The sequence below is a fragment of the Arctopsyche grandis genome, chromosome 1 (genome assembly GCF_051622035.1).
Source record: "Arctopsyche grandis isolate Sample6627 chromosome 1, ASM5162203v2, whole genome shotgun sequence".
Lineage (NCBI taxonomy): Eukaryota > Metazoa > Arthropoda > Insecta > Trichoptera > Hydropsychidae > Arctopsyche > Arctopsyche grandis.
The window spans coordinates 21,099,344-21,109,493 of NC_135355.1; the positions used below are offsets into that span (position 1 = coordinate 21,099,344).

Sequence of the window (10,150 nt, forward strand, 5' to 3'; positions counted from 1 at the left end):
GCTCGCCCAAATAGCGTCTTTGAAACTGACTGCTGAATTTGCTGAAATTTTCGTCGTCTTTATTGAAGACGATGAAAAATGGATTAAAGCGCTACACGGGTAGAAAAAACCTTGGATCTCCGAATTCAACACGAAAATAAAACTTTTGCAAAATATATTTACTGAAAACCGTATTTTAAATTAAAAACTGAACAACTCTTATCGTCGATTTAATTTTTTTGTCCAATGCATTGAAATCAGATATTTTATGTACTTATGTGTAAATTTAATAGAAATTTCAAACCAATGGAAATGTTTAACCAACGTTACGATTTACGTAAAATATCAGTTTTTAAAATAGTTATCAACTAATTTTCTAAACCCCCCCCCCCCCCCGGTGATATATCAACGGACAAAACACTAATATTTCATTTGTGTAATTCCATTTGTAATAATACATATATGCATAGCTCTTATTAGTGATGTACATATGTATGTATATAGACATTATTATTTATACAGGTAGTTGAATCCTCCACTGAATATTTCAATCAAAATGTTGGATAGCTATATATTATACTAGTATTATATAATATTTATGAAAATCCTACGGTTTGGTCCACCGCCAGAGATGAATGCCAATCATGCTCCCTTATAAAATATGTACAAGCCATTTTCTTTCAATGGCGTGGAGAGGCATCTCGTTCGTTTGATGTAGACCTGGTGATTTTTACAACAAAAACCCTGTACCGTCTCGCCCCACCCACTGGCACAAAATACCCGCAGAAAAAGGAAATATCGAGAGAGCGGCAGAGGGTCCTTCTGGAATAGCGTCGTATTTGTTTACACAAAAGGAAAGGAAACGAGGACGTAATAAAATCACCTTTTCTTCGACCGTGGAATAATATCCTGCCAAATAATTGAAGATACACTTCATTGTTAAGCAATTTATCCTTTGTTCATCTCACTCAAATTTTTTTCCATCAGTGGATATCGTACGTGAATGTGGGCAGTCAAAGTTTTTTCAATTGAATTAGTTCAGTGTAAGTTTTTTTTATTTCCTGAAAATTTCTAATGACTCGTTTCACCCGTCACTCGCTAATTCCATTTAGTACGTGACATCTTCCCCGGCCACTTAAACTGACTTAACTTTCAGTTACCCGGGACGCTTTAAGCTTGAACACGGGGATTTCCAACATCGTAAAAGCTCCCCTACCATCACCCGTAACTACAATATTTCGCGGCGAAAAATCTATTTGAACTGAGACTGAGATGAGCTTTTTAAGCCGATCCCAAAATTGAAATAAATCGTTGATTTTTTGTGAGTAAAATAATTTTTTTATTGTCACAGTGAAATTATAATTTCAATGGAGTTTCAATGAAATCATAACCAGTTTCATAAGTGGTAGTGGTAGGATAAGAAAGTGTTAAATTCTCAAGTGAGAAGGAATACCGTAGCGATTCCACTATAAAAGTTTGGTAAATGGGTTTCGAGGCGGGATGAAACAGTGGCATCGTAAAAATTTAATCCGGAAAACGGACGATGGTGTGAGGCGCGTGTCATGGTTCGAATCCGGAAGAACCCCGCCGGATTACTTGTGAAGACCCCTCTGACCCACGCTAATACCGGCTTTTATTGCCCACCATCATCGGTTTGACAGGGCTTTCGGCAGGGAGGGGGGCAGAAAAAAAAGAAAACGACATGAGTGGAAAACTGATCGAAAGCCCTATTTCAGCATGCGAAATTTTACTTACGCACGGTTTATGTTTGTTTCGCAGATCGGATTTCCTCAACGTTCGAGGATTCGACGAAGATATCGTCGGATGGGGGGGCGAAGACGTGATGCTGTATCGGAAGTACGTCCGATCGCACATGAAGGTTGTCAGAGCCACAGACCCAGGAATCTTTCACATATGGCATCCTAAGGTATGTAAATTGATAAAATCGAACCACTAAAACTCATTACATATGAACAAATAAAATAAGTGTTTATGAAATACTATAATATACATATGTACATGACTTGGACAAAATTTCTGTGTAAATTATAAATAGAATGAAACGGTCTTTATTTTAAAACACTGTATGAAACATTTTTTTTTTTTTGGTAAAGGATACACAGTTTAGAAAATTGAAGTATGTACTCGTGTAATAACCGTGGGTTCATTCACGCAGAGGTTTATCAGTAGACAAATCGGCAAAAGAGTCTCTTGCGATTATTTTTGCAAGTGTCTTGTGTGCCAACAGACAAGACTTTTGTTCGCAACATAATATAATCAAGGACAAAAAGTATTTTTTAATTATGGTCCAGGAATTAAGTTTTTTTAATAAATGTTATATCTACATACATACATATGTACATATAATATTAATACAATATATACAATATTTTTCAAACAAAGAATCTTTGTCTTATATCCCATTAAGGAATGTCTTTGATGGGATCTGTTGTGGTGTCATAATAATAATAATAGCTCAAACAAATATCGCAACCAGAAATCCTTCTAGAGCAGTGGTTCTTAACCTTGTTGGTACTGAACCCCACCAGTTTCATATGCGCATTGACCGAACCCTTCTTAATTGGAAAAATAAAATATGATATAGGTATATATTTTACTGGTGCACAAAATGAACCGTGCATCAACATGACTGTGTTCAAAGAACAAAACCATTAAAACATGATTTTCAAAAAAAACAAAAACATAATAATGAATATTTACTGCAAATCAGTGTGACTTCTGCTGTTGTCTTTTAGAGACCAGTTCAGAAAGTGCCACTCTCGTGTCATTTTCGCAACAAAGTCTGTTCCTTTTCTTCGTTTTTATATCCAGCATCCTCGAAAAAGATTGCTCGCAAAGATATGTTGTAACAAACGGTATGAAAATCTCCCGAGCTTTCTTGTCAATAACAGGGTACGTTACCATTTGTTGACATCAAAACGTTGAGAGCGTTGTTGTTCTGAAAAGTTGCTGTTGAACCTGGCTCTGCTGAATTTCCGCCGAACCCCTGGGGTTCGATCGAACCCAGGTTAAGAACCACTGTTCTAGAGGCTTACCTACCAACAAATGTATATTTACGTAAATGCATATGTACAATCATTATAAGTATATGTACAATGTATGTACATACATACATACATATACATATAATTATTTATTTTATTTATATATTTACACCATGAAGCTTAACAGATATACCCAATGCGCCTTCCTGGTCAATTACAATTACACATAAATATATACATATACACACACACACATACATATATATATATATATACATATATATATATATATATATATATATATATATATATATATATATATAAAAAAAAAAATATATATATATATATATATATATATATATATATATATATATATATATATATATAATCATCATCATCATCTACAGCCATTCGCCATCCACTGCTGGATGAAGGCCTCTCCAACACGCTTCCACTCGTCTCTGTTTTGCGCAACACTCATCCATCTCATTCCGCACATTTTTCTAATTTCGTTCACCCATCTTCCTTGCGGTCTTCCTTTTACTCTTTTGCCTTCTCTCGGGTACCATTCAAGCACTTCTTTTGTCCACCTTTCGTCCATCCTCCTAGCTACGTGACCCGCCCATTGCCATTTCAATCTCTTCACTCTATCCACTATGTCCACTACCCTTGTCATGCTTCTCACCCACGTGTTCCGCTTTCTGTCTTTCCTCGTTATGCCAAGCATACAGCGTTCCATACTTCTTTGAGTGCATTGGATTTTGTTTAGCAGCTTGGCGTTCAGTGTCCAGGTTTCACATCCATACGTCATCACTGGCAAAACGCATTGATCAAAGATCCTTTTCTTCAGGCAGAGTGGCATTTTTGATTTAAAAACAGCATTCATCCGTCCAAATGCACTCCATCCTAATTTCATACGTCTCTTTATCTCTTCATCTTTACTACCAGACATGTCAATTATTTGACCTAAATATAAATAATTATTTACTACTTCTACTGGTTTATCATCTAAGGGGATGCTCTCAGGCATGCAATAACTATTGAACATTAGTTTAGTCTTATCTACGTTAATTTTTAATCCTACTTTTCTACTTTCCCTGTCCAGCTGTGTTAGTCTGATAAGTAGGTCAGCTGAATCTCGAGCTACTAAAACTATATCGTCTGCGAACCGAAGGTGACTCAAGAAGCGACCATTGATGCTTCCTCCGGCTGTATCCCAATCCAAGTTCCTGAAATCTCCCTCAAGCACCGCATTGAATAACTTGGGCGAGATTGTATCTCCTTGTCTTACTCCTTTTCCTATGCTAAATCTATCTGTACCTGAAAAAATTTTAACCGAAGCTGTGGCATTCTTATATATTGCAGCTAACAGTCCCACATAGGGTTCCGGCACTCCCTGTGTTTGAAGAGCGTTAAGTACTGCATTATGACTAACTGTATCGAAGGCTTTCTCATAATCGACGAAACCAAGGCACAATGGCCGTTGATATTCGTTGGCACGCTCGATTAGTTCGCCAACTACTTGGAGGTGGTCCATTGTGCTGAAATTTGCCCTAAACCCTGCCTGCTCTATAGGTTGGTTCTCGTCGAGGATATTCTTCAGCCTTTCTGTAATAACCTTCGTGAAGAGCTTGTAGATCGCTGAAAGTAAACTAATGGGTCGGTAGTTCTTGATATCGCTTTTGTCGCCTTTTTTGTGTATTAAAATGATAGTTGCGTTATTCCATCCTTCTGGTATAGCTTGGTTCTGGATGCATTTGCTGAAAAGCCTAGCTAAGATATTAATTAGGGGGGGCCGCCACATTTTAGTAAGTCAATGGGAATATTATCTTCCCCTGGGGTTTTACCGTTCTTTGCAGTTTTTAGCGCGGCCTCTACTTCGCTAGGCAATACTGCAGGAACCCTTTGGCCGTGTGTCGATTCCGGAGCGGGAAATTGACCGTTGTTGCTCTCGTAAAGTTTTGCATAGAACGTATAAACTCTGTCTATGATCTCTTCTCTATTCCTAATTATTACTCCGCTCTCTGATCTGATTGCGATCATTTGGTTTTTGCCTAAGAAAAGATCTTGTTTGCACTTTTTCAGGCTACGGTTATTCTTAATTGTATTTTCTATTATCTTGCTGTTAAAATCCCTGACATCCCTGACTATTCTCTTCTTAATTTCCTTATTTACTAGATTGTATTCTTGCTTATTATTATCCCTATCTAATTTCCTTTTATGCTTAATTAGATTTTTGGTTTCCTCTGAAATTTTGCTTACCTTAATCTGTTTCCTGAATCCAACTAATTTCTTCCCTGTTGAGGTTAGAACCGAACTAATTACAGTGTTCAATTCCTCGATGTCTGCTTCTGGGTTTAATTTCCCGTATCGATTTCCAAGTTCGAGTTCGAATTCCGTTTTCCTAGACCTTAGTTGAGCGAAATCTGGAAAGTTACTGCATCCTTTTATTAATTTCCTACGTTCGCAATTTATATTAATGGCCATCTTGGCACGGACTAATCTGTGATCGCTACCTATATCTACTTTACTTAAAACACTAACGTCTTTAACGGAGTGCAGGGCATTTGTTAGGATGAAATCTATTTCGTTTCTGTCTCCTTTAGGACTCTCCCAAGTCCACTTATTGTTGGTGTTTTTCCTGAAAAATGAATTAGTGATAAAGAGCCTGTTGTGTTCTGCGAATTCTATGAGGCGATCGCCTCTGTCGTTTCTTTGGCCGGTACCAAAATTGCCTACTGCTCTTTCTGTATTTGCCTTTTGTCCTATTTTTGCGTTAAAGTCGCCCATGATTATTTTAAAGTGGTGACGGCTATTATCGTATGCGCCCTGTATTTTTTCGTAGAAGTCTTCTATTTCCTCGTCTGGGTGGCTAGATGTGGGGGCGTACACTTGGAAGATTTGACAAGTGTACCTGCTCGAGATTCTTAATACTATATAGCATATACGTTCCGATATGTCGCTTATTTCTATAATATTTCTTTCTATTCTCTTATTGATAAGAAACCCTACTCCTCCTATTCTACCATTTGGTAGCCCTCTCCAGTAGAGACAGTTACCACTTTTTAGGATTATTTGGTTTTGCTGTTTTCGTCTTACTTCGCTAAGTCCTACTAAATCCCATTTGATACTTTCTAATTCATTCTCTAATGCAAGCACACTTCCTTCACTCGATAACGTTCTTACATTGTACGTGGCTAAATACAGGTTTCTATTAGCTAAGCTATCATCCATCGTCACTCTTACCTTGTTGGAGGTTTGGATATTATTTTTCTCGCATTTATCCAAGATGTGTTGAGAAAAAGGCGGTACTTGAGAGAGATTTCCATTCAAGGAGTGAGTTCTTACCGCCATAGACTCTTCTCTGTGGTCAGCTTTGTCAGATAGTCATCCTAGGTATATATATATATATATATATATATATATATATATATATATATATATATATATATATATATATATATATATCCCTCTCCCTCACGGGACCGAAAGTGAAACGCCCGAAAACGCAAATATCGGAAGGCAAAGATCGAAAATCGGAAGATCTTAATCTCTCTTTTTGTCATACAGCCTTGTTTAATGTGCGTGCGCAGAATACGGGAGGAAAAGCCTGTTCCTCTTGTTCCTGTTGTATCTTGCTCGCGCAAATTAAGTGAGTATGTACGACAGGGGGGGGGAGAGACTCTTTTTTTATCGTTCGACTTAAGATCTTTCGATTTTCGATCTTTGCCTTCCGATATTTGCGTTTTCGGGCGTTTTACTTTCGGTCCCGTGAGGTAGACCCGTATGTACATATGTACATATTTAGTGGGCTTAAATTTTATTTTAAAATATGATACATTGTCGGTTTGCCGACTCCTCCAGTTGACCGCCCCTGACTGCAGCCCATATTAAGTTATGGAACTTTCCCATTATACACCCCCATCACTTCCTCGCATTTTCCATACACCCACTATCCTCCGCACCGCAAGAGAAAACTCGCCGCAGAGGGAGAGACGCGACATTCTATTATCCCCATCGTTCTAAATCTCTCGGTATCCGCCATAAAGTCATATTTCTTCCACCATAGTACTACTTTTTTACTTCCGCTTCTGGTCACTTACTGCGATTTTCAATATAGCCCCGAGCTCCGATTGAATTCTGAATTATTTCTTCTGGGGTCGCGACAAATACGATATTTTCGAGTTGTTATCAATTCCCTTCACATAAACTGTGCGATGATTAAAATAATAAAATGCTATCGTGACGTATCAAATTTCAATACTGAGTATCATTTACATATACGGGTAGTTTTTTATAATATTTACATAAATATGTAATTATTTTTATTAATTATTTCTTGTTTTGCTCAATGCTGAGCGTCATGGTAATTTCTTGTCATCCGGGATTTGATGACAAAAAATCACCTCCATTCCTCCAGATGCTGTGCCAAGTTAAATGCACTATGTACGAGTATATATTTAGGAACGATCACGTTAGTTCTTTAATTTGATCTGACCATCTTGTGGAAAACCGCCCTCTTGCTCGCCTTCCTTCTAGTGTTCCAGTAACAACTCGAGACTCGCCACATTTTCCTGGTAATATGGCCAAAGTTGGAAAGAATCCCTTTTCATGTGTTGTGGAAAGTCTCTCTGAAACTGTCAACTCTTTGAGGATGAAGTTTTTCTCTCGTTTTCAGCGTAAGTCTCGCACGGAAAACGTACCAGACGGATTTACGTCTTCGTTGTTATATTTAGTTCATCCATATCTTTGACTGACTGGTCATCGATTTTAGCTAGTTTATTATATTTTAAAAAGTAACCAAAAACAAACAAATTACATAGATAATCTATGTACATATTTAAATATGTATGTATAATATAATGATTACATTGTGATTGCGGAATATTTATAGGTATTATCTTCTCGTATACCTATACTTTTTCTCTTGACGGAAGCTATAAAATTTTGTGAATCACTTATTTAAAATCATCAAAGACGTCTGTCCAAAGTTTTGTCAGCTGGCATGTGATACATATACATATGTATATGTTTGTATGTGATTCATACAAACATAACTACTAATGTACAACAAATATGTATGTATGTACATATATACACAGGGCCGCCGAGAGAAATCCCGGGCCCTATGAAAAACTAAATAAAAGGTCTTATACATATATTTTTAATGGTATCTAGACATGTACCCCCTGGACACATACCCCCCAGACACATAGCCCCGGTCAAAAGACCCCTAGACATTAACCTCCCGTGCAAATAACCCCCGCCATGGATAAAAAATTTTTAAAAATAGTAATAAATAATTAATAACTTAATAGTAATAAATAAGAATAAATTAAGTGTGGTAGAGCATATTTAATTTCAATTTATAAAGAATATTTCATATCAATTTATTGTTGTAAATACAATAAATATCAATTTAAAAGACTTTCAGTCACCAGTTAGCGTTTCCGTTCTGTGGTATTGAAAGTAATTTTTAATAGAAGTATATATTATTGTTATATTATTAATATTATATTTTAAATATTTAAAGACTATCCATGATGGAATTTGTAAAATCGAGAAAAAGAAGAGATTAAAACACAATTGATTTTGGAATTTGTATATTTTAAATTATTATTATTGATTACTGATTTTTTATTATTGATTATTTATAAAGATTCTGATATATGTATGTATGTATGTACATATTATTAATATCTGTATTTTTGAATATGTATTATTCTGGCTGCAATAAATTAGCATTGATACTGACTTTTTATTAAAGACACTGTCAATTTGTATAAAATATTTTTATCCTTCACCCGGGGGGTTATTTGCACGGGGGGCTAATGTTGATTTTTGGGGGGATTTTGACCGGGGGTCTGTGTCCGGGGGGTATCTGTCCAGGGGGTAAGTGTCATAGAACCATTTTTAATATGCCAAAAATCTATCAGAATTATTAGAAAAATACCTACATATTATATATATATTGGTTGTTATTTTTTTTAAATAATTAAATAAGAAAATATGATATGACAGGTACGATTTTCGACACGGGGCCCCTCGAGTAGAATTTTACCCCGACTCCCCCTCCCCTCTAATTGGACCTGTATATACCGGTGGCATGTCGTGGAAATCTCCCTATTTTTATTATTATCGCACAGCTTTGCTTACGTGTGCGAGAAAAGGATACAAAAGGACTAGGTGACGTCATACAAAATCTCCTTGTACCCTGCTCGCACTCACGTAAGTAAATCTGGGTGACAAAACAGAGGTTTTCACGGAACGCTACTGTTATATAGTATTTATTTCGTACGTAAAATCCCTATAGACTTAAACCAATTTGAAGCATTTAGACTGTGTAATACGTTATTACGCTTATATTCAACAACCCTTGACCGATTCTCATGGGTTCGATCGGAAAGACTTGAGCGATCCGAAGATTTCATTATCGTCCAATTAAATTATTATCGACTATTATATTACAAGCTCAATAATTGGTGTTCTAAAATAGAATTTATATTTCAGGTGTGTTCAGGTGGACCGGGAGGGCAGAAATTATCGGCGGACCAATACAGGGCCTGCATCAGGTCTAGGGCTTTGAACGAAGCCTCACACGCACAATTGGGCTTTTTGGCCTTCAGGGAGGATATCGCTGCCCATGGGCCACCTCTACCCCCTCATCCACCCCATTCTCAGAAGCACGGGAAGAATGGGAACACCTGATCGCACCAAGACACACCCTCCAGCGATTTATGGAAGATAGAGTTCTGAAGGGCCCAGTCGAATCTGATGACATGTATGCTATTGCTGTGATTCCATTTCCGTATATTAAATATACCGATAATTGTATCTCATATTTGTAACGTAAAACGGTGTTGATGAATGTATGCATGTATGTACGTGTTTATTTGGGTCCGTTCCGTTGAGAAATTGAACAGATACCGTATGAGAAATTCACAATCGTAGATTAAATGTTTTCAAATCACGTACCTAAATATATTGAATTACATTAATGATATTATATCTCCAATTATCCGTACGTTACTCTTTGGTAATGTATAACAGTATTAAAAATAATAAGTGTCATTTATTGATTATTTTGTGGGTTGATTTAATATTTTGTAGTGAATACTGTATACGAATACATGACCTGATGATCAAAGCTATTTAATTTTTAAATT

The 10,150-nt window shown here is 36.6% G+C and overlaps 1 protein-coding gene across 1 annotated transcript in view; it reads left to right on the forward strand.

Annotated features, from left to right (window-relative positions):
* The window catches only part of Csgalnact (Chondroitin sulfate N-acetylgalactosaminyltransferase), a 45,705-nt gene extending 36,013 nt beyond the window's left edge, over positions 1 to 9,692 (forward strand). The window contains exons 6-7 of the mRNA XM_077438591.1: positions 1,759 to 1,906; positions 9,495 to 9,692. Of these exons, the coding sequence (XP_077294717.1) occupies positions 1,759 to 1,906; positions 9,495 to 9,692 (346 nt within the window). The remainder of the gene's footprint in view (positions 1 to 1,758; positions 1,907 to 9,494) is intronic.
* Positions 9,693 to 10,150: the final 458 nt, after the last annotated feature.